This window comes from Rattus norvegicus, chromosome 5, assembly GCF_021556685.1.
Source record: "Rattus norvegicus strain SHRSP/BbbUtx chromosome 5, alternate assembly SHRSP_T2T, whole genome shotgun sequence".
NCBI lineage: Eukaryota > Metazoa > Chordata > Mammalia > Rodentia > Muridae > Rattus > Rattus norvegicus.
This window is the reverse complement of record NC_141538.1, coordinates 153,621,706-153,645,680: the sequence shown is the minus strand read 5'-3', so window position 1 is coordinate 153,645,680 and position 23,975 is coordinate 153,621,706. Positions and strand designations below refer to the sequence as shown.

The 23,975-nt window shown below is 49.4% G+C and overlaps 1 protein-coding gene and 1 long non-coding RNA gene across 5 annotated transcripts in view; both read left to right on the top strand.

Annotated features, from left to right (window-relative positions):
- The window catches only part of LOC148006100 (uncharacterized), a 19,209-nt gene extending 4,445 nt beyond the window's left edge, over positions 1-14,764 (top strand). The window contains exon 3 of the long non-coding RNA XR_015621225.1: positions 14,676-14,764. This is a non-coding gene — a long non-coding RNA (uncharacterized LOC148006100). The remainder of the gene's footprint in view (positions 1-14,675) is intronic.
- On the top strand, positions 14,709-23,975 carry Ncmap (noncompact myelin associated protein). 4 transcript variants are annotated; one of them, NM_001253918.1, is given in 4 exon segments: positions 14,709-14,859; positions 18,013-18,095; positions 21,635-21,719; positions 22,650-22,840. In NM_001253918.1, coding segments are annotated over 3 exon segments (303 nt in total). In that variant the 5' UTR covers positions 14,709-14,859; positions 18,013-18,019; the 3' UTR covers positions 22,792-22,840.

Below are 23,975 nucleotides of genomic sequence, written 5' to 3'. Positions count from 1 at the left end.
AACAACTGACTTCAGAAGCTTTCAACAGGTCTCCTTGAAAGTAACCACTTGCTAGGAAGGAGGCAGGAGTGTGTGATGTTCCGGGTAGTTTAGAATGTCAGCCAGAGGTGGAATTCAGATTCTAATTTTTTTTTTTTTTTTAGAAGTTTAAAGACTTATTTATTTATTATATATAAGTACACTGTAGCTGTCTTCAGATACACCAGAAGAGGGCATCGGATCTCTTTACAGATGGTTGTGAGCCACCATGTGGTTGCTGGGAATTGAACTCATGACCTCTGGAAGAGCAGTCGGGTGCTCTTAACCGCTGAGCCATCTCTCCAGCCCCAGATTCTAATTTTTTTAAAAAAGCCTAAAGGGGTTGGGGATTTAGCTCAGTGGTAGAGCGCTTGCCTAGCAAGCGCAAGGCCCTAGGTTCGGTCCCCAGCTCCGGGAAAAAAAAAAAAAAAAAAAAAAGCCTAAAATGGTATGTATAATCAGGTAGTCAGTGTCTTCACATCTTATTACCAAGTTAGAGTCTCTTTGTTTATATTAATTAATTAATTAATTAATTATATATAAGTACACCGTAGCTGTCTTCAGACACATCAGAAGAGGGCATCAGATCCCATTACAGATGGTTGTGAGCCACCATGTAGTTGCTGGGATTTGAACTCAGGACCTCTGGAAGAGCAGTCAGCACTCTTAACCACTGAGCCATCTCTCCAGCCCTCGGTTTCTAATTTTTGACCAGGAAGAATTAGCTTTTCCATAATGGGCTTTAATAAAACCCCACTTCACTTGTGGTAATTTAAATCCGAAGGCAGGGGAAATAGGAGATGGAGTCCAACCTGGACCGTGAGGGAGGGAGGGGGAGGCGTCCATCTTCAGTAGCTTCTAGGGTTGTTAATATTTTTCTGGCTACTCAACCATGGAGAAGGGATGGCGGCACCATCTGTAGTGTTGGAGGCTTGAGGAGTAGTTCACTCCAAACCAGAGGTGGTTGTAACCTTCGTGGGCTACCTCAGAGACTTGCTGTCACCACCACGTGGACAACAGGAATTCACACATACTCGTAGGTTGTTCCAAAACCTCTCCAAAAAATGTCACCAGCTGGAGACCAGGGATGCGGTTTGAAAGATAATGAGTCCTGTATGCTCTTATGGTTAGGCTCAGTTGGTGGGGGGAGACCCCAGGAGATGACAGATATGCAAATACACAAAAGAGTCTTCATTGTTCGAGATTGGGATGCAACCTTCCCTGCTCTGCAGGCTAGGAATGCAGGGGTTCTGGTAAATATGGAAACTGCACAAGCTGGGGCTTTCAAGCCTTGGTGTTATATGATTGGATGAGGGGAAATGAATGCTCTCCTTCAGAACCAATAGCGTTTGTTCAGACAACAACTGTAAAAAAAAAAAAAAAAAAAAAAAAAAAAAAAAAAAACCTTTTTGACCTGGGAAGAAATAACTTACTCCATTATCAGAGGCTACTGTATTTTTTACAAGCCTGCCACAGCTGTCTGGGAACACTTGGTTGCCTCTTTCCCGTAGCTCAGTTCAAGGGCACTAATATTCTGCCTCCTTCAGCACTGAGGGGGAAGCCGCTGGCTTTTCGGCTTAGCAGGGAAGGGAATGCGAGATTCTGCACCAGGGGTTAATGAAGAGCCAAGGGCAGGCTGCCTTGTGTATTTGAATGCTTCATTTCCAGTTAGTGGAACTGTTTGGGAAGGATTAGGGGGTGTGGCCTTGTCGGAGTAGGTGTGTCACTGGGGATAGGCTTTGATGTTTCAAAAGCCCATGTCTCTGTGCCTCTCTCTCTCTCTCCCTCTCCCTCTCCTTCTCCCCCCCCCCCTCTTTCTCTCTCTCTTGGTTACTGCTCCAGTATGATACCTGCCTCCATGCTCCGCACCACGATGGTCATGAACTCACTCTCTGAAACGATGGTCATGAACTCACTCTCTGAAACGTAAGCCCCTGGTTAACTGCTCTATTCTGTAAGTTGCCTTGGTCACATGCACTAGATCAGTGACTGAAGCAGGGACATTTTAGACCCTGATATGACTTCTGTGAAAGACAATAATAGGGTTGGGGATTTGGCTCAGTGGTAGAGCACTTGCCTAGCAAGCGCAAGGCCCTGGGTTCGGCCCCCAGCTCCGAAAAAAAAGAAAAAAAAAAAAAAGACAATAATAATCCAGCCACGTGCAAAGCCACATCACAGAAGGAGACGTGGGTCCTCACACAGGAGAGGGGAGGCGCTGGGCATGACGCTGTGCATCTGTCACCCCTGTCCTTGGGAGGTGGAGGCAGGAGAATTGCAAGTTCGGGGTCATCCACAGATACATAGAGGGGTCGAAGCCAACCGGGCTATGTAAGAATCTGCCAAGGAGGGAAAAGGAAGAAAGAAAAGGAAAGAAACCCAAAAAGAGGTCAACAAGGAATTCACTGAGAAAGGAACTCAGGCTTAATATTCAAAAGTGACAGGAGAGCGCAGTGGCTCTTAACCTTCCACATGCCGGGACCCTTCATGATTTGGTGACCCCACCACCACCATAAAATTATTTTGTTATTTCATAACTGTAATTTAGCTACTGTTATGAATCGAAATGTAAATATCCAATATGCAGAATGTCTGATACAGGACCCCTGTGAAAGGGTAGTTCTACCCCAGGGGGTCAAGGCCCACAGGTGGAGAACAACTGGGGGACTCAGAATAACCAACGTTGAAATAGCCCTCCCACACACATAGACACCACAGTGAAGCTGAGGTTGAAAACATGAAGGACAGTCCTGAGGAATGGCTCAGCAGTTAAGAGAACTGGCAGCTCTTCCAGAGGACTCAGGTTCAAATCCCAGCACCCGAGGAGGAGTGGTGGCTCACAACCATCTGTAAGCCCAGTTCCAAGGGATCCAACATCCTCTTCTGGTCTCCATGCCTCTACAGAACGTAGGCTTTTTATTTATCTTTTTTTTTTTTATTTTTAAAGGGGGAAAGGCCAGGACGAGAGCAGAGAGCCAGCAAACCACTCGACTGATAAAGGAAGCGGAGGTGGCAGTGTCCTTGGAAGGGAAAGAAAGGGACCTTTCAATCTGTAGCCCTAAGGCCAGCCAACCTGTCCTCTAAACAGGAACTCACCGTGAAAGTATTCCTAAGCAAATAAACAAAGCCTCGGAAGGTGGGGCACAAAGACCCACAGAGGAGGAAATAGTTAACTATGAAAAGAAACAAAAAAAAGTCAATACTGGGGGCTGGGGATTTAGCTCAGTGGTAGAGCCCTTACCTAGGAAGCACAAGGCCCTGGGTTCGGTCCCCAGCTCCGAAAAAAAGAACCAAAAAAAAAAAAAAAAAAAAAAAAAAAAGTCAATACTGACCCGGCAGAGTGGGGAGCAGGGTGTAGGCAGGGCTCGGCCCTCTAGAGAGGAGGCTGTTTAGTTTTGTTTGAGACTGGGCCTTGAACCTCCTGCCTCCGCCTCCAGGGTGCTGGGGTTACAGACCTGCCCCACCACGCCAGCCATGCTTGGCAGGGCACTCTGCAGATTGAGCTACATACACAGATCTTTTTTCTTTGGTTTGAGACAGGCCTGTGTCTCACGGCACAGCCCAGGCAGACCTTGAACTTGAGGTCCTCTTGTGATCAGGGCTTCCTCTCAATACTGGAATGTCGGGTGTTTGGTGATCATTGAGAACGGGCTCACCTGGGAGCCTGGCAGCCTAAGCCACCCAGCGAGAAAGACAGGCCGCAGGAACTGCTAAGCCAAGGGCGAGCCATGGCCTGGTTCCATCCGGGGAGACTAAAGCACACTGTGCCAGTACTAACCTGGCTGCTAAGCCTCCCAGGGTCTCCAAAGCACTTGGCTTCTGTTTTGGTTTGCTTTTTGTTTGTTTGTCTTTGTTGTTTTTAATTTCTGTTTATTTGTTTGGTTTGGTTTGTTTGAGATGAGGTCTCACGTAGCCAAGGCTGGCCATTTAGCCAGGGATGACCTTGAATCTGTGGCCCTCCTATCTGCCACTAATAGGGTGATAGGAATTGAAACACACACCACCATGCCTCCTTCATTTCCCGGGGAAGTCATCCTTGAGGCTAGGCCTGCCAGCCAAGTGAGGTCCAGAGATTCTTATCTCTCTCTGCCTCCCCAGCACTGAGAGTGAAGCCGGGGCCACGCATGGCTTTTACCTGAGTTCTAGAGTGTGAACTCAGGTGAGCCCCTCACTGGCTGGGCCAGCTTCCCAGTACAGAATTCTGGTTGCCTTTGTTTGCTTAAGTTAGTTCCTTGACCGTTTCATGCTTATTTATGATACATTCTGGCTGGCCCCCTCCCCTTCTATTCCCCGTCCCCTCTTATCAGCCTCCAACCATCTCAGCCCTCACCCACCCCTGCCCTCCTCCCTGTCTGTCCTTTTCCCAGATTTATGACCTTTGGCTTTGTTCTGTGGCCCATCTAGTTTAGTGCCATCTGTGTGACTGTAGAATTGCAACTACACACCGAGCCCTTTCAAATGCAGTTTTGTTTTGTTTGTTGTTCTTGTTTTTGTTTAAAGATTTTATTTATTTCATGTACGTGAGTCCACTGTCGCTGTCTTCAGACACACCAGCAGAGGGCATCAGATCTCATTACAGATGGCTGTGAGCCACCATGTGGTTGCTGGGAATTGAACTCGGGACCTCTGGAAGAGCGGTCGGTGCTCTTAACCGCTGAGCCACCTCCCCAGCCCTGCAGTTTTGCTTTTAATGTTTTATCACTGTTATGTATTTTGGAGGGCCATACGCCATGGCACACATGTGGGGGGCTAGCGACCTCCTTCCATCTTGTGGGTTCTGGAGGTCGGACTCAGATTGTGAGGCTTACAGATTGTAAGACCTTACCCACCAGGCCACCTTGCCAGCCCCTGAAGCGTGATTTTTTTTTAAAGATTTGTTTATTTATTATATATGAGTACACTGTAGCTGTCTTCAGACACACCAGAAGAGGGCATCAGATCTCATTACAGATGGTTGTGAGCCACCATGTGGTTGCTGGGATTTGAACTCAGAACCTCTGGAAGAACAGTCAGTGCTCTTAACCGCTGAGCCATCTCTCCAGCCCACGTGATTTTTTTTAAGACAACTTCTCAGACTCACAATACAGCTGAGATGGGCTTTGAACTTCTGATCCTGCCGTCTCCGAGTCATGAGTGCTGGGGTCACGGTCATGCGCCACCCCACCCACCCCACCCAGCTCCCACATCCTGTTGTGTTGTTGTTTGCTTGTTCTTAGTTTGGTTTGGTTTTTCGAGTCAGGGTTTCTCTGTGTAGCCCTGGCTGCCCCAGAACTCTCTGTATACAAGGCTGGCCTCGATCTCAGAGATCCATCTGCCTCTGCCTCTCCTTCTCGAGTGCTGGGATTAAAGGTGTGTGCCACCACTGCCCAACCTCCAGTGTCCCTTTATGTTTTTTGCTTTGTTTTGACTTTGGTTTTGAGACAGAGTCTCACTATGGAGCTCTGGCTGTACTGGAAACTCACAGAGATCCACCCGCCTCTGCTCCCTGAGAGCTGGAATTAAAGACATGTGCCACCTGGGTTCTGATTGGAAAAATAAATTTGATCTGAGTCCAGGCAAAATAGAAGCTTCGGGTCGGAAGCTTGTGAGGTCCCACACTCCTGCACCTGGCTGTCACCCAAACTCACGGACTCACCCTTGTCAGACAAGTCCCTCCATGTCCATCACATGCCTCGATGCTCTGTACAGGCTGCCCCCCTTTACCCCTTCCAGAGCCTTCCAGAAGGCGGCTCCGGGTTGGATACTGCAAGACGGTGATGACTGAGGCAGTTTTGTTCTCCAAGAGCACTTTGAAGAACAAGCAAGACAGACAGACACATCCATGTGTCCACTGCAGCAAAAGGGGACTTGGGAGAGGCAGAGACAAGTCCCAGGGGAGAGACTCCCAACTGGAGTGAGCGTCTGGGACTTCTTCAGTGACCATGGCTGAGCTGGTAGGGGTCACTGCACCTGGCTAAGTGACTTAGGCGGCAAGACTCCTCCTGGGCCCCAGTGTCCATGCTAAGTCGTTGCCACTTGTTTTTGAGAGTTATCTCTGATGTGACAAGGTACAAGCCACCTGATGGAGATGGAGGGGTTTTGACCAGAATTCAAACCCAGGACCAGTTCCAAAGCTGTCCTTCCCATGACACACCAAGACATGGAGGACGGAAAGCAGGGCCATCCCATGCAAGACAAAGGTGACACCCTGTGGGGGAAACCGAGTGTTCCTGAAGAGTCCAGCTGTGGCGTGTGTGGAGTGTTTGGTGTGTGTGGAGCATGTGGTGTGTGTGGGTGATGGGTGGGTGGAGGAGCAGGAGAGGTGCCAGGCCTCCCCTTGTACTTGGGGCCGTGACTCTCAGCCTGGCTGCAGTCTCCTCATGCTCAGCTACCCAAGACCTATTAGGGCCCTGTCTGCCTCCTTCCAGGCAGGTTGGGCAACCCGAGCTCGGTCCTCACCTGATGGTTCCATGTCTGCCTCCCCACCCCGCCCCCGGGCTGCTGTCTATGCTCAGAATGGGGGCCTAGGGGCAGAGAAAACAGGATGCCTGGAGGACATGTAACTATGTCACTTATGTAACCATTAAGTCGACATGGCAAGAAGAAGGAGCAAATAAATGAAGTTAATCTCTTTTCTCTTAGTCTTGTACACATTTTGAGCGTGGATAGCTTGACATCCCTCGGGCTTCCTTTTCTCCCTTCCCTTAGAGCCCAACCTGGTTTTATTTTATTTTTCTGTGTGTGCATGCATGCGCGTGCTGAGGGTTGGGGCGCGTGTGGTGCATGCATACAAAGGTCAGAGGACAACCATGGGTGCTGATCCTCAAACACCTTCCAACTTACATTTAAGACGAGGTCTCCAATTGGCCTGAAACTTCACCACATGGGCAAGCTCTCAGTCCTAGCTGGCCTGGCTACTACTAGAGATCTACCTCCCTCTGCTCCCCAATTCCCTATCCCTGAATTTACTTACAGACAGAAAGACAGACAGACAGACAGACAGACAGACACGCCCCTCCACACCCAGCCTTTTTCCTTGGGTCCTCGTGCTTTTGAGGCAAGTGCTTGACCAAGCACCATGCACCCCCACCTGCCCCTCCCCCCATTACCCCACCCCCAGCTCTGATTTTTGTCTTGATCGGAATGCAAGCTGGGAGTAATGTGGAGACCTTCCAGCAGATTCGGGAGGGAAGCGAATCTGTCCAGTGCAGCTTTCTGACAGCTGGGAGTTTTTTGGTACATATTTCGTTTCACCCAAACAACAAACCCACACCGTCTCAGTTACTGTCCTGCTGCTATGATACAACGCCCCGATAAAAAGCCCCTTTGGAGGGTGGGCTGCCGAAGTCCTGAGTTCAATTCCCAGCAACCACATGGTGGCTCACGACCATCTGTCATGGGATCTGGTGCCCTCTTCTGACGTGTCTGAAGGTTGGACAGTGTACTCGCGTGCATAAATAAATCTTTTTTGTCTTTAAAGCAGCTCTAGGGAGAAAGGGCTTATTTTGGCTCATAGTTGAGGGGCACAGTCCATGACGGCCTGGGAGGCATGGTATGGAGGAAGCTGGTCGCACAGTCGGGAAGCAGAACGTGACAAATACCCAGAGCTCAGTTCTCTTTTGTCCAGAATCCCAGGCCAGGCGATCCCCTCCCCCTGCCTGAATGCTCCCACCCCCACCTTTTCCATTCCCACAGTTGAGCCCAGCCAGGTCCCTCTTTCTCTCTCTGCCTTGCAAATCTCTGTAAAGTAAACGATGCCTGTAAGCTCCCAACGTAAACTTTGGACCCAGGGCCTCCTGCCTTCACCCCTCTCCTCTATGACTCTGAGCTTCTCCCTCATAACTACTTAAAGGCCCCTGAATGGATGGAGTCCATGCCACAGTTCTGCAGCTCTCTGGTTTGTGGTAAACAGATGTGACTCTGGACTTCTTGGTAACGAAATGAAGTCCCTGCTGGCCTGTTTAGCAACAGCCCCTCCTGGCCAAGGTTCCCTGACACTCAGAGCCAGCTGGGGACACACAGTTCCCAGAAACCTGCAGTGACAGGGTACCTTCCCTGCTCACTGCCCTGGCATAGCCAGGGCATCTGTCCGGCCTCTTATATGCCCAATACACTTGTCTGATCTCTGCACACCTTAGAGTGTCTTCTACAGTCCCTCCAGCATGCTGAGGGAGACAGTGGGGCCTCTGGGAAGCACAAGGGATCTGGAGTCCTGCTCTGATACAGGTGACCCAGATGAGTTAGCTTCTCAGAATCTAAGGGTCCTTGCGTGTGAAGTGGAAAGGGTGTGATGGGGCTTCAGATGACAGCGTGAGACCTCAGACGTGGAGCCATTATGAGTGCTTGCCATCTGCCATCCCAGTTCTTGATCGGCTAAAACACACAGTGGCCTTGACCACAGCAGGATGCCCCACCCATGACTGAAGTTCCTGGGACCCAGTCAGCCTCTAGAAACAAAATATATACAGCCTCTGGGACCAAATATGTGCCACACAGAAAGGAAGACGTTTTTCACAAATCCAAGGCCCTGAGCTCAGCTCTGCAGTGAGGCATCAGGTCCCCAAACTCTGAGCTGTCGAGAATCCTCTGAGGTGAAGAGATGGGGTTTGGCAGATATGGAAGAGGATGCCCAGACAGACGGGCAGCTAGAGAATCCTGAACCCATGTGAGAGCCACCAGGTACTGCAGGGCGACCCACAATATTTTGAAGCCCCCCCCCCAGTGATATTATAGCTTATTTTAAATTCAAGGATAGGAAAGCCAGGCGGTGGTGGCACACGCCTTTAGTCCCAGCACTCAGGCAGGCAGATCTCTGAGTTCAAAGCCAGCCTGGTCTACAGAGTAAGTGAGTTCTGGGATAGCCAGGGCTACACAGAAAAACCCTGTCTCCAAAAACCAAACAAACTAATAAAAAAGTAAAATCAAATCAAATCAGGGACAGGGAATGGACAGTTGGTGGGGGCTCCCCTTTGGAATCTCAGAATTTAGGAGACTGGGGTGGGAGGATGGTGAATTTCAGGCTCACCTGGCCTATGACGTAAGGCTTTGTCTCAAAAAGGAAAGAAGAAATCAGGGAACGCATTTTAAGGTGAAAGAGACACCACCCCCAAATTAAAAAAATAAAAAGCCAATAGAGGTGTGGTGGGAAATATTAACTGTTGACTCCACAGGCTTCTTGGCCTGTCTGTGAGGACGGTCCTAGACCAGGATAAGTAGAGTGAGCAGACCCATCCGAAATTCTACCAGCACCACCGTGTACCCTGGGATGGCAAAGGAAAATGCCACCTAAGTGCCGGCACACTACTGACTCCTGACCAGTCTCCTTCCTCACTCCAGACGCAATGTGACCAGCCACCTCTCTGCCACCAGCCCTTCCCCACCATGACTGTTGTACCCTCAAACCGTGAGCCAAAGAAGCCCTTCCTTACGTTGACTTTGTCAAGGCTTTTGTCACAGCGGCAAGCAAGGGACTCATACTCTCTTTTGCTGAGATGGGGCCTCATGTAGCTGAGGGTGACCTTGAACTCCTGCCCCTTCTACATTACCCCCTGGGTGCCGGGATTACAGGTGTGCTCCGTCACCCCCAGTTTATGCTGTGCTGGGGATGGAACCTACAGCCTGTAGGTAAACACTACCAATTGAATTGCATCCCCCCCGCCTACAGGTAGCATTTTAGACCTAAGCCCATCTGGGTGCAAACTTTGTGGTCGTCACTATACCCCACTGGGTCCTCACTGGTGACTTTATTTGATAGAGGCAAGACCATCACCCCATTTTACAGCCAAGGAAGCCAAAACCTGGAGAGAAGGGGGTTCTGTGTCCAGTCTCTTGTCTAGTTAGTAAGGGAGTCCAGAACCATCCCTGGCCATGTTCAGAGCATTTCCTGTCTTCCACTGTGCCTTCCTTCTACCCTGTCTGTGACCCTCGACGTGACTCTGCACGAATGATGGTCTGCCTCTCTTCCCGAAGCTTCTAGCCCCACAGAGGGATCTGCACAGCCTACCCATCCCACCTCACAACCAAGCAGGAGCTGCTCCTGTAGCCCAGGAGGCTGTGGAGAAAAGAAGGTGGCTTGTCAAAGCAAGAGTGCAGGTTTACATGAGGCTTCAGGGCCCCGGACAAATGCCCCTCTGTATCTTGAGGCCCTATTGTGGCTGGCAGCCATCCAGCGCTCACCGCGGGCAGCTTCGGAAGCCGGGATTGGTCTCTCTGCTGTCCTCCCTGCAACCCAGCCCTGCCAGGTCCTGACTTGGGCAGGAAACAGGGGGTGTGCTCTTTCTGGAATGGAGGGTGTGGGAGGCAAGCCAGCTTGGGAGCGTGAGGGGGCCACGTCCTGAACCACTCAGGAAGCCCAAAGTCTTAAGGTAGTAAGCAGCTGGGAGGAAGGTCAGTGGGTCCCGGCTGGCCATTCCACAGGACAGAAAACTGCACTCTGGACAGAACGAGTGGCTTTGGAGCAATCCCACAGCAAAGCGAACAACAAAGGTAAGATTTAAATCCACATCCCCTCCCTCTCAAGCCAACGTTCCGTCTCTCGGGGTCTCCACCATCGTCCCATGAACAGGCGTAGTTGTGAGACCAGGAAAAATGGGCTCTCTGAAAGACTGGCCTGCCTAGACCATAGAGCTGGGTTCCTGGGACACCCTTGTCCAGCGCAGTGATTCTCAACCTTCCTATGCTGTGACCCTTTTTTTTTTTTTTTTTTTTTGGTTCTTTTTTTTCCGGAGCTGGGGACCGAACCCAGGGCCTTGCGCTTCCTAGGCAAGCGCTCTACCGCTGAGCTAAATCCCCAACCCCCAGCTGTGACCCTTTAATACAGTTCCTCATGCCGTGCTGACTCCAACCCTACAATTATTTCATTGCTACTTCATCACTGTAATTTCACTACGGTTATGAATCTCGAGGTAAATATCTGATGTGCAGGATGTCTGATATGAGACCCCCCTCCAAGGGGTCTCGACCCACAGGTTGAGAACCACTACTCTAGCGAGCTTTTCTTTGAGGTAAGCAATCCATGGTAAGCACTTGGAGCCTGCCGCATCCTTGGGAATGGCAGAGGGAGAAGCAGGAGCTCAAACCTAAACCATGTCACGTACTGTGCCCGGGGCTGTGACCCCAGCACTTGGGAAACTGAGGTGGGGGTGGAATGTAGAGCCAGCTTAGGTTACATAGTAAGACCAGTCTGAACTCAAACTTGTAGCAGTTCAGCCTGTAGAGTAACTGGGATTATCAGCTGGCCTTATTTCTCAAGACAAACAAAAACAGGCGGGAGAGATGGCTCAGCGGTCAAGAGCTCTGGTTACTCTTTCAGAGGACCCAGTTTTGATTACAGCCTCCACATGGTGGCTCCCAACCATCCATAACTCCAACTCTAGGAGATCCTACACCCTCTGCAGACCTCTGTGGGCACCAGGTAGCCTGGGGTGCATGAACAGTCAAAACTCTCACACACACATATGATAATAAAAAATCAATAAATCTAAAAACAATGGAGGGGATGCACTGGAGAGATGGCTCGGCCAATGAAGTGCTTTGCCTCACAAGCATGAGGACTTGAATTTGACTCCCTGCACCCACACAAGGTGCTAGGGAACATGGTAATGCCTTTCATTCCAGAGCTGGGAGTGGGGGGGGAGAGACAAAAGGATTCCTAGGGCTCGCTGGCCAGCCAGTCTAGCCTACGAGATGAACTGCAGGCCAGCAAGTGATCCTGTCTCATAAAACGTGGCTGGCACTTGAGGAATGACACCCAAGGTTAACCTCTGTCCTCCACATGCACACACAGATGTGACTGTTGGGGTAGGGAAAACATTATTATTATGTGTATGTATGATGTGTGTGTGCACACGTGTGTGTGTGTGTGTGTGTGTGTGTGCGCATATGAGAGAGAGAGAGAGATTGATTCAGGGGAGGGTCCCAGGGATCGAACTTGGGTCGTTCCACTTGTACTCCAAGCACTTTTACCTGCTGAGTTATCCTTTCTGCATCTTGCTTTCAGTAAGTGACTAGAAGTAACTCCGAGTTCTCAGTGCTTTATGGGAACAGTTTGGTCACGGCAGGGCATCCGACACGGGGCGGGGTTCTATGGAGGCCTGGTCGTGACTGATCGCCAGATAGTTATTTTATGCCTCTCTTTGCTGTTGTTGCACTCTCTGCTCTACACCTCCTCTCTGTGTGCATGCATCCCAGGGCTCTCTTGGTCCTCAGTTTCCCTGATTGTAGAGGAGAAGGCAGTGGACTCCAGTGTTCAGACTAGCAGCTGCCTCCTAGGGTTCTCACAGAGGATACAGAGGACAGAGGATGAGGGGGGTGAGGGGTGTATCCCTTGGCCTTGACGGGGAGCTTGGTTTCCAGTATAGCACATCTACTGAACCCCAGCAGATCAGTCACCTGTCTGTCCAGAGAGTGAGGAGTATACTGGTTTCATTGTGTTCTTGGCTAGCGGAATTCTCTCTCCCTACCCCGTTTTAGGTGACATCTCAACCCAGGTAGGTGACCTTGTCTCCTGATTCTCCTGCCTATAGCTCTGTCTGAGAGTGCTAGGTCACACATATGCCACTATACCCAGGGCATGAGCCACACCCCAGCCAGTTGTTTCTTTGTTTTTTTTCTATTTTTTTTTCCGGAGCTGGGGATCGAACCCAGTGTTTCTTTGTTTTTTGAGACACAGCCTTCTGCACTCCAGGCTGACTTCCAACTCATGATCCTCCCGAGGACTGGGGTACCTGGGTGTGTGTCACCACATCCAGCTATATTTCTAATCGAATCCCCACAAGACTAATGGAAAAGCTTTACTGAAACAGGTCCAAAAAGGAATTGTGAAAGACATTGGGTGAGGAGGTCAGGTTGTAATGACAGAATTCAGGCAGAGATCAGGGATATAAAAAAAAAAAAAAAAAAAAGTCATTCTGAGCCTAGCATGAGGGCAACAGGTCTTTAATCCCAGCACTTGGATGTCTGGGAATTTGAGACCAGTCTGGTCTATGTAAAAAGTCTGTGTTCCCCAGAAGAAAAAAATCCATTATACGTATCACAGGCTCCCTCTAGCCCACTTTAAGAACTGCTGAAATGGAAGATATTTAACCCACAGAAGAAGACTTCAGAGACCACAGAATTGCTTTTCCAGGGCAGAAAAATTCTTGGGTTTGGCAGGCCAATTACCAACTTACAGCTAACTGCTATTGCCACCTACTGGACACAGGTAGAATTGCCACCCCGCTACCCGCCGACCTAGTATCCATGAGGTTTCACACAAAGCAAGAGCTCCTGAACCAGACAGGGTTGGTATGGGGAAAAGGTGGCAGAAGGGAGTAGGACCAGCGGATGAAAACGACCAAGTGCTGAAGTGAGGGTCATTGTCTGTAGCTCCAATGAGCTCCAGTATTTCAGAAAGTCGAGACTTTCTTTAATCTCGTTTGTTTTTATTTATTTATTTTGTGTGTATGCATGTGTAGAGCTTAAAGTACAACTTGTACAAGTCCCCTCTATAAATCATGTGGGTCCTGGGGATTGGACTAGGATCATCAGGTTTGGCAGCAAACGCCCCGATTTTCTTTTTTTAATTTTGAGACAAGGGTCTCATGTAGCCCAGACTCAGACTCGATGGGCAGCCAGTGATGACCTTTAATTTCTGACCCTTCCAGGCTTTAGGTGTGCACACCGTTTATGCAGTGTTGAGGACAGAGCCTGAAGCTGCTTCATACATGTTAGGCAAGAGTGCTACCTACCAGGCTCTGTCCCACCCATGGAAGATGAATGGCTTTCACGGTTTACTGCAACACTGGGTTGTGGTTGGTTATTTGTGAGTTTGTCTGCTGGGGATTTGGTTTTCTTGTCTTATCCAGGGAGGAGCCTGGACAGAGGGCAAGAGCGGAGATGTTGTATTTGAGATGCTGGAGGGACAGCATTTAACCTCTTAGCATGTCTTACACTTGACCCCAGGGGTAATCAAAGGGGGATGAGTCAGTAAGTAAAGGGTCATGACCTCCCACTTCCCAGCCCAGCCCCCACACAGGACCAGTTAAGAGGCAGTTAACAACCGGCCCTTGTGGAGACTAGCGAGAATTAAGTCAGGCTGAAGGTGGATTCTGAGTCTGGTCAAGGGCGGGCAGAGCAGGAGCTGGGGTCAAAGGCCAGGGTAAGCCCTGTGGCTCCATGAGCAGAACCTGGAACCTTCCTTAGCCCTGGTGGGTTTCCGTCTATCTCAATGCTCACGAAGACCATCTCTTCTGTGTGTGTTCTCTGGGAAGCAATCTGAGGGGGATTCATGGAGACCAGCTGTGCCTTCCCAGAGCCCAGCCGCGTACAGCTTTTGCTAACAGCTACACTAGGTGAGGCTCCTGTCCACTCAGCCTCTGGTGCCTCCTCTGTACAATGGGCACGGTGGCTGCATATTCCTCTCCAGAATGAAGATGAGGGTGGGATGGGATCCTGCCAGTGAAGCCCAAGAGTCATGCTCATTACTGTAGTTGTGAAATTAGCCTTGGTCTGCAAAAGCCAGCCTTGCCCTCCCTAGAGTATCCCCAACGTCCCACAGCCATGGGCACACTCAGTAACTCAGTCCCCCCTGTCTTGGGTCTGGCTTCATTAACTACAGTTGCTGGGGCCCCCACACATGAAAACACCCACATCCTTGGCCACTGATGTTCACCGCCCTCCTCCCACCTTCTCTGATGTGGCAGGAACAGAGATGCCATTGAGAGCTCTCACTGCCGGGATGAGGCAAGATCGGCTCTGGGATCACTCACTGTTCTTCCTGAAGGAGGAGTGACTGGCCAGCGGCACCTGAACCTGGCGCCCCGGAGGTGAACCCAGACAGACCCGAGGAGGAGCCTGTGTCCTGTGCCCTTGGGAGGCTTCTCACTGGTTAGTGCGTGTGTTCGTGCGCGCGTGTGTGTGTATGTGTGTGTGCACGTGTATTTGTGCCTGTGTTTGTATGCGTGTGTGTGTGTGTGTGTATGTGTGTGTGTGTTCATGCTTGGATGTAACGATGTGAATAGGTATGAGGGTATATGTATGTATATGTGTTTATATGTTCATAAGTACATGTGTGTATTTGTGTGAATAGGAGAGTGGGTGGGAGTGGGTATGAGGTATATGTATGTGTGTATATGTTTATATGCGCATATCTACACGTGTGTGTATTTGTGTGACTAGTGGTGTGGGTGGGAGTGGGTATGTATATGCACGTGTGTGTATGTGTGCGTCTGTGTGTTATTACAGTGACCGGTCATCTCAGGGTAGAATGCCGGTGCTACAGTTGGCACAGTGATGTTCACATAGCGGCTCCATAGCTTTCAGGCTATGAACTTGGCAGTGCTGAGCCTCAGGTCCTGATTGGAAGCCATGGGAGAGGAAACCCTGTGTCCTGTGGCGTCTCGTATAGGAAGCCGTGGAGCTAGACAGAAGGTGTGGGCAAATGCATCTGAGCGCCTCTGCCTGGCTGTGGAGGCCAAGGCAGGGATCCTTCCTCAAGAACAGAGCAAGGAGCCTTCCATCCTGAATCTCATCCTTAGGCTGTTTTTTTGTTAGTTTATTTGTTTGTTTTGAGATATAGTATCTCACTTATCCTGGGCTAGCCTCCAGTCTTGTTTGTAGCTGAGGATAACCTTGAAATCCTGACCCTCTGGCCTGCTCCAGTGGCTGGGATTACAGATGTTACCACCATGACCAGGTCACTGAACTCCTAATAACACTTTCCAGACTTGAAATGTCACTCAGTAATCTGAGTTCTTGTCTAGCAAGCGTGAAGCCCTGGGTTCAGTGCACACACCTAGAATCCCAGCGCTGGAGACGTGGAGGCCAGAGGGTCAGTTCAGGTTCATCAGTAGCTATATAGTGGGTTCGAAGCCAACCTCGAATCCATGCTGTCTCAAAAAAAAAAAAAAAAAAAGTAGTGTTCACAGTTTGCTCTTAACCCTCGGCTCCCTTAGAGCCAGGCCCTTCATTCTGCAGCCAAGCAGAAGCCGGGAGGAATTCTGGGCCTTACTACAGTCTTCCCATCGGCAAGTGGAGATGATGTCTTATCTGGGGCAGGCAGACAGAGTTGACAAAGAACCAGACATGGCTGTTACTTCAAGGGGTGACAAGGAATGTGCAAAGCCAAGACAAGGACACTAGCTGTGCTTTCTGGTGCACAGTGGCTGTGGGGAGAGAGAGAGAGAGAGAGAGAGAGAGAGAGAGAGAGAGAGAGAGAGAGAGAGAGAGAGAGAGAGAGCGCGCGCAGTTTTGCTGACTCTGTCTGGGTGGGAGTCTTCAGGGAAGGGTGGCTGGCTTAAGGCTGTGTTCTTCCTGCTGGGGAGGAGCATGTGGCTGGCCCCAGCCAGTCTAAGGCAATCAGGTGACCAGAGCCAAGGACAGAAGACAGGTAAGCAAGGGGAGGGCTGTAGAGTCCTGGAGGTTTTCTGGAGGGGACGTCGAGCTGTGGGAAGTTCTGAAAAATCACTAGAGCCAGTGTGGGAGACAGGACCCTGGACTTGCTGAGACAGCAAAGGCAGAGTCTATCCTAGATGAACAGGACCAGGCCACTGAGAGCCTTCCTATGGAAGTAGCTACCAGAACCTCCAACTGTGAAGAGGGCCTCCCTCATGCCTCAGGCACGTCCCTGTTGCCATTATAGCTGGGGGAGGGGTGTCACAAGCTCTTGGGGAGGCTTATTGCAAAGCAGTGGTTCTCAACCTGTGGGTCTCGACCCTTTGCATGGGAGTCATCTATGAGATACCCCGCATGTTGGCTATTTACATCACGGTTCGTCATAGTCACCAAATTACAGTGCTGAAGTAGCAGTGAAGATAATTTTATGCTTGAGGATCACCATAGCATGAGGAACTGTGTTACAGTGTCACAGCGTTAGGATCACCATAGCATGAAGAACTGTGATACAGTGTCACAGCGTTAGGAAGGTTGAGAGCCACTGCTCTAGAGAGTAGAGCTGAGGCCTGAGGTAGCCAGAAAAGAAATGTGAGAAGAGGGCAGGTTCCTTGTTTCAGCAAATCCAGTGGAGCTGCTATGTATATGTCTGTCTGTCTGTCTGTCTATCTATCTATCTATCTATCTATCTATCTATCTATCTATCTATCTATCTATCTCTATATCCCTGGATTTATGATTAGAGATATATGGGGGTAGAACCCAGGGCTTCACTTCACATACGAATAGCATGCTAGATCCTTAGGCTCTAAAATAGTGACGTGAAACTTTACTTATTTCCCTTCTTTTCCTGAGCCCTGCAGTTCAAAACAACCATTTGTAACACCGCTCTGCTTCTGAGGCATTCTCTGTCGATCCTGGTATTCCCTCCCGGTGGTGAGACAGCTAACCATACACCATCCCACCCCGACCTTACTGGGTTGAGTTTGTCTTCCTAGCGGTGACCTAGGAGGAGTGTAATGAATTCACGCTGCTTTGAAAATCAAGTTCTAGGACTGAAGAGCACTGGCTGCTCTTCCAGAAGACCTGGGTTCTAGTCCCAGATTCCACGGGACGCTCACAGCCATCTGTAAATTCAGTCCCAAAAGGTCTTATGCCTTCTTCTGACTTCCACCACACTACACACACACATACATACATGCAGGTGAAAGGACTCATTTCCAAAGAATAAATAAATAAATAAATTAAGTAAGTAAGTCTAAATAAATAAAAAATATATTTTCAAAAGAAAAACCAAGTTCCAAGTTCCTTGCTGAGCACGGTGGTGCACATCTGTGATCCCAGTACTAGGGAGGTGGAATTCAAGGTCATCCTCAGCCATAGATGGAGTGAGGAGCCTGCCTAGGCTACATGAGACCCTATCAGAAGAAATGGAAGGAAGGGAGGGAGGGAGGGCAGCTCCTTATAATTCTGAGGCACTGTTTTCACTCGCATAGGTTTTAGGAATGGGCCTCATTTCTACTTGGTGCCAAAAGAAACTGTGTGTTTGAGAATTCTAGAGTCATCCAGGCAATGAGCAAAAGACACTTGGTACAGACACGGTAAGACTAATCCACGGTTTAAGCAAAAGTTCTCCTTCGCTCTCAGCAGGGTCGAGATGACCACAGCCACCACTCTGGGGGACGCCGTCTTCCCGCTGAACATGACCAGGGGAGAAGATATCCTGTATAAAAGTAAGGTGGACTTGGGGGAAGGTCGCCAGGGCCAGTTTTGGGGTCAGCTTCCTGGTCCCATCACTTGACAACCCTGTGCATGGCTTCTTGGCTTCTTCGTCCTGGGCCTCAGTTCCCTCCCTGCAGGAGGTTGTTGTGAGCGTGTAAGCGAGCCCTGGGGAGGGCCTGGTCCCTGTGGAAACGCTCGCTAAGCACACCATGTGCCCTGGCAAGTACCTCCACGATGTCTTCAACAAGTCCTAGAATCTTTCAAGATATTGAAATAGGTCTCCTTGAAAATTTAACTGCCTGCTAAGTTTGGTTGTGCACACCTCTAATTCCAAAACTGGGGAGGCAGAGGCAGGGGGATCTCTGTGAGTTCAAAGACCAGACAGGGCTACACAGAAAGAGATCCTGCCTTGAAGATAACAACAGCATTAAAGATTAAATGCTCGTATACCTTTTTTTTTTTGTTTTGTTTTGTTTTGAGAGTTTCTCTGTGTGGTGCTGGCTATTCTGGATCTAATTCTGAAGACTGGTTTGGCCTCACAGAGATCTGCCTGCCTCTGCCTCCAGAGTACAGGGATTAAAGGAGTGCACCACCACCATCCGGCTTACAAACTATTTTTTTTCTTTTCTTTTTTTCCGGAGCTGGGGACCGAACCCAGGGCCTTGCACTTGCTAGGCAAGCGCTCTACCACTGAGCTAAATCCCCAACCCCCAAACTATTTTTTTTTTAAGATTTATTTTATTTATATGATTACACTGTAGCTGTCTTCAGACACACCAGAAGAGGGCATCAGATCCCATTACAAATGGTTGTGAACCACCATGTGGTTGCTGGGAATTGAACTCAGGACCTCTGGAAGAGCAGTCAGTGCTCTTAACTACTGAGCCATCTCTCCAGCCCCCTACAAACTATTTTTAAAAGGCAAACATCCCTCCTACTTCTTAAGGGGCAAATGATTGAATGTGGGACTGAGTTAGTTCTGGGAAGTGTTTATTGAAGACCAGGGGTTTGTGGGATAAGAAAAGCTGACAGCTGCTCTTCAGAAAATCAGTCAGTTGGGACCAGAATGTAGCTCAGTTGGTAAAGGGCTTGCCTAGCAGGCATGAAGGCCTGGGTTCAATACCCAGCACTGGAGATGTGGAAGCAGGAAGATTGGGAGTTCAAGGTTCTCTTCAGCTACATAATAGGTTTGAGATCAACTTGAACTATATGAGACCCTGCATATTAATTTATGTCTCTGTTGCTGTGAGGATCACCATGACTAAAATCTACTTGGGGAGAAAAGCGTTTATTTTCGTTTACAGCCCATAGTCTATCATGGGAACCTGAGGTAAGCAGAGACCATGGAGGAGTGCTGCTTTCTGGCCTGCTCCCATGGCTTGCTCAGCCCGATTTCTGATACAGACCAGGATTTCTCAATCAATTATTATTATTATTTATTTTTTTGGTTCTTTTTTTCGGAGCTGGGGACCAAACCCAGGGCCTTGAGCTTCCTAGGTAAGCGCTCTACCACTGAGCTAAATCCCCAGCCCCTCTCACATCAATTATTATTCGGGATAACTTTTCTCAAAGTGCACTCACTGTGACATCGGAAAACAAGGAATACCAACGACTCCAAGGTCCTGTTCCCCAAAGGCGCCCCTGCCCCGGCCATATACTGATTAGTTATATATGGTCTTGGCTTCGTTTTATATGCATGAGTGTTTGGTCACATCTAAGTGCACAGTCTGTGTAGTGTCTTTGGAGGCCAGAAGAGGGCGACAGATACCCAGGAACTAGAGTCACAGAGGGTATGGATGCTGAGAATGGAACCTGGGCCCTCTGCAAGAGCAGCCTGTGCTTTTCACCACTGAGCCATCTCTCCAGCCCCGAGTGATGGTTTTAAAGATTTGTTCTTATTTTATGTGTATGGGTGTTTTGCCTACATAAGTGTGCACCAGGAGTGTATAGTACCCAAAAATGCCAGAGAAGGGCGTCAGGCCCTACAGATATTGGAGTCACAGAAGGGTGTAAGACATTGTGTGGGTTCTGGGAACTGAACTTGGGTCCTGTGTAGGAACAACCAGTGCTCTTAACTGCTGAGCCTTCTTCCTCCAACCCCTATTCCTAAAACCTTAACAGACTGTGGTACACTCACCCATGGCTGCATCAAGGTGAACCATGTGAACATGTGTAGATGACCAGTGAACATCCTCTCCCATGTTTCGCTTATTTTTGTGTTTTCAAAATCATCTGAAAAAAATCACATTAATCGCACATTATCAAAAAGAAGTGACCTGTTCTGCACACATTTAGAGCTGAGGAGACAGGCAGACACCATGGCACAGACCTGCAGATCCCTGCCCTTCAGAGACAGAGGAGGAGAATCAGGAGTTCAGTGCCATCACTGGCCAAGGTCATTCTGGGATACGTGAGACTCAGTTTCTTATTGATGTAACAAAATGCTGAAAAAAAATCAACTTAAAGATTTGTGTGGGCTCAGGTCTCAGTCCCCGCTCCTCCTCAGCTGTGGGCCTGAGCTGAGATGGCGTTGGGCAGAGAGGGTATGGTGAGCTGCCCACTCAGGATGCCGGGAGGCAGAGATTAGAAGAGACATGATAAGATGACCTTCAAGGGCCTCGAGTGCTCCTTCCTCCCACCCAGCCCCTCCTCCATACAGTTTCCGTCACCTCGAAATGGCACCATCAAACTATAAATTCAATGGCTAAATCTGATTAGAGTCAGTGATTAATAATACAGTCCAATAGCTGGGGAGCAAATCATTACTATGGGTTTTAGTATGAGAATTAGGCTGACATTTGTACCCAAACTATGCATGACAATGACGCATTGGGGCTACTCCCAATTTGTATATCAGCTCATGTCTTTACCATCTCTGTTCTCTCCTATTTTGAATTCATTTATCTTTTTGGTGTGTATGCGCGTGTGTGGGCGCACGTGTGTGCATACCCTCACTTATGGTTGCATTTGCTCATAAGTGTGCATAAGTGTGCCTGGCACACATGTGGAGGTCAGAGGATACCCTCAGTATCAGTCCTGCCCTTCTGACTTTTTTTTTTCTTTTTTCTTTTTTTCGGAGCTGGGGACCGAACCCAGGGCCTTGCGCTCGCTAGGCAAGCGCTCTACCGCTGAGCTAAATCCCCAACCCCCTGACTTTTTTTTTTTTAAGATTTATTTATTATATATAAGTACACTGTAGCTGTCTTCAGACACACCAGAAGAGGGCATCAGGTCTCATTACAGATAGTTGTGAGCCACCATGTGGTTTCCGGGACTTGAACTCAGGACCTCTGGAAGAACTGCCAGTGCTCTTAACTGCTGAGCCATCTCTCCAGCCCAGTCCTGGCCTTCTACTTTGCTTCCACAGAGCCTCTTTGTTATTTTCCCCACCATACTCCAACAAAAAGCAGGCTAGGGGGCCTCCAAATTTCTGGGGTGCTTCTGCCTCTGCCTGCCATGCTCACAGGAGCCCTGGGGTCACCACAAAGCTCACGTGGTTTCTGGGGACTCCTATGTGTCTGCCAAGGGCTTCTCCCCACTTTCTCTGCAGGTTCCGGAGCCATCGTGGCTGCCATCGTGGTGGTTGTCGTCATCATTGTCACCTTGGTGCTGATCTTGCTGAAGATGTACAACAGGTATGGGATGCCCAGAACTGTTTGGTTCCCCTCCCCCATACACAGACAGCTTACCCATTTCACGTGCGGAGTGTTAGCTCACCTACCATGCGTGTCTCTGCCCTCCTGACCTCTTTGTCAGAGTTGAGGTTCAAACCCAATCCACATGGTTTGGAAGAAACACATTCCCCCCATACCATGTAATACTAACAGGGGTGGGGATGTGGTTTGATGGGTGGAGTGTTTGTCTAGCTTATGCGAAGGCCTGGGTTTGATTCCCAGCACTGTATACATCAAGTGTGGGAGCACTCAGGAGATAAAGGCAGGAGCACCGAAAGGATGAATTTGAGGCCAGCCTGGGCTACATAAGACCCTGTCTCAAAACCAACAACAATAGTAGCATTTAGTGTTATTTTAAAGCCTTTGGAGTGTTACCATGGGAAACTATTGGAAGCATTGAACTCCAGCGTCTCCTAAGGAGTTAGGATCTATCAGTGGATGGAATATCACGTCAGAACTCATCATTGTTAACTACTGAATTTTATGGAACATAGAACCATAGACTATACAGTTTCTAGTTTGCTTGAGACAGTGTCTTCCTATGTAGCTCAGGCTGGCCTCAGCCTTGAAAGCCCTGGAATTGTAGACGGTTTAAGTCAGTTCTCTTCTCAATTACATAAGACGCTCTTAACTACTCCTAGCAAAACACTCAGCATGCGGAATTGTGCTGCAAACCTTGAATGGCTTCCTTTAGCCTGGGCTGCGGCCATGCTCGGATTCCATTCATCGTCAGATTGAAGTTTAGCAGTTTAGTTTAAACAGACAGTGAGCCACAGTGAGCCCAGCTGAGGCTGAAGGTCCTTCCCAATTGTAACCGTGGTTATTGGACAATGTGACCTCATGCTGAGCCATCCTCACAGAGCCCGTTTCCTCACCATCTCTTCCTTATAGGAGAATGAGGACCAGGCGGGAGCTGGAGCCCAAGAGCCCAAAGCCACCTGTCCCTCCTGCCCTGGACCCAAACAGCAATGGCAGCCAGCAGCCTGCCGCTGTGACCTCCGACCCTGCCGATGTCCCTGTGGAGACTCGGTGACCCTGCCTTGGTGCCATCCCTGCCTGTGCAAAGAGCTCGTATGACCTGAAAGTCCACTCTGCTGGCAGCTTCACCGAGTCCTTTCTGGTTGGGTAAACTGAGGCACGTTTCATACAGCCCCTGCAGCTTGAAGCCTTCCTCACCTACATTGTGCTCTGGCCATCCCAGCTTTGTCCGTGTTCCTGCTGCCACTCAACCAAAGCTCTGAGGACATTCTTTTGTTATCTGATGAGAAGCACTGTGCTGGGGAGACTGGTGTGAGTCTGGTTCTTGCCTCACAGGTGCTACAGCTCGACAGACAGACAGACAGACAGACAGACACCTGAGTCTTCTGGTCAGGGTCAGGAGTGTTAATGAGAGAATGTCACCCAAGGAGCCACTGGGAGCATCTCAGCTTAAGGGCATGTCCACAACTTCCTCAATCCCATAGCCAGGTGCAGGGAAACTAACTTGGGCTAACTAACCACAAAACCAACTTGGTAACGTCTAACTGTCCCAGTACTAGATGGCTGGTCAGCGTTCTCCCCCTTGAACAAAGGGTACAAGAGGCTGGACTTGGTGGCACATGCCTGCCATCACGGTGCTCAGTGAAAGCAGGAACGCTGTGATTACAAGACCATCTTTGACCACATTGCAAAGATGTTTCTTTAAAAAAAAATACAGAATAAACACTATTCTTCAAAACCTCTACTTCATTAGTAGTTAGAAAGAAGAGGTACCCCGAGGAGCAGAGGCTAGCTCAAAGATGAGAGGCAGAGGCTAGCTCAAGGATGAGAAGCAGAGGCTAGCTCAAGGATGAGGAGCAGAGGCTAGCTCAAGGATGAGAGGCAGAGGCTAGCTCAAGGATGAGAGGCAGAGGCTAGCTCAAGGATGAGGAGCAGAGGCTAGCTCAAGGATGAGGAGCAGAAGCTAGCTCAAAGATGAGGAGCAGAGGCTAGCTGAAGGATGAGAGGCAGAGGCTAGCTCAAGGATGAAAGGCAGAGGCTAGCTGTACGATAGGAATTGCTCCATTGCCCATGGGCCTGGGCTGTGGTAACTGCTCAGGACCCTTTCTGCTGCCCCAGGTGGACTACCCTGACCCCTCATTTTCTGGCTCCCTTTTATTTGGATGCTAAGCTTCCCTGGCAGTCCTCTTGCCTCTGGGGACAAGTATTTGGAACCCATTAAATCTTGTATTTCCTGCA

Coding starts and splice junctions, on each gene's coding strand:
- Ncmap (XM_087551211.1), top strand. CDS start 18,020: ATGACCACAGCCACCACTCTGGGGGACGCCGTCTTCCCGCTGAACATG. Junction 18,096..21,634: donor AGAAGATATCCTGTATAAAA/GTAAGGTGGACT, acceptor CTTTCTCTGCAG/GTTCCGGAGCCATCGTGGCT. Junction 21,720..22,649: donor TTGCTGAAGATGTACAACAG/GTATGGGATGCC, acceptor TCTTCCTTATAG/GAGAATGAGGACCAGGCGGG.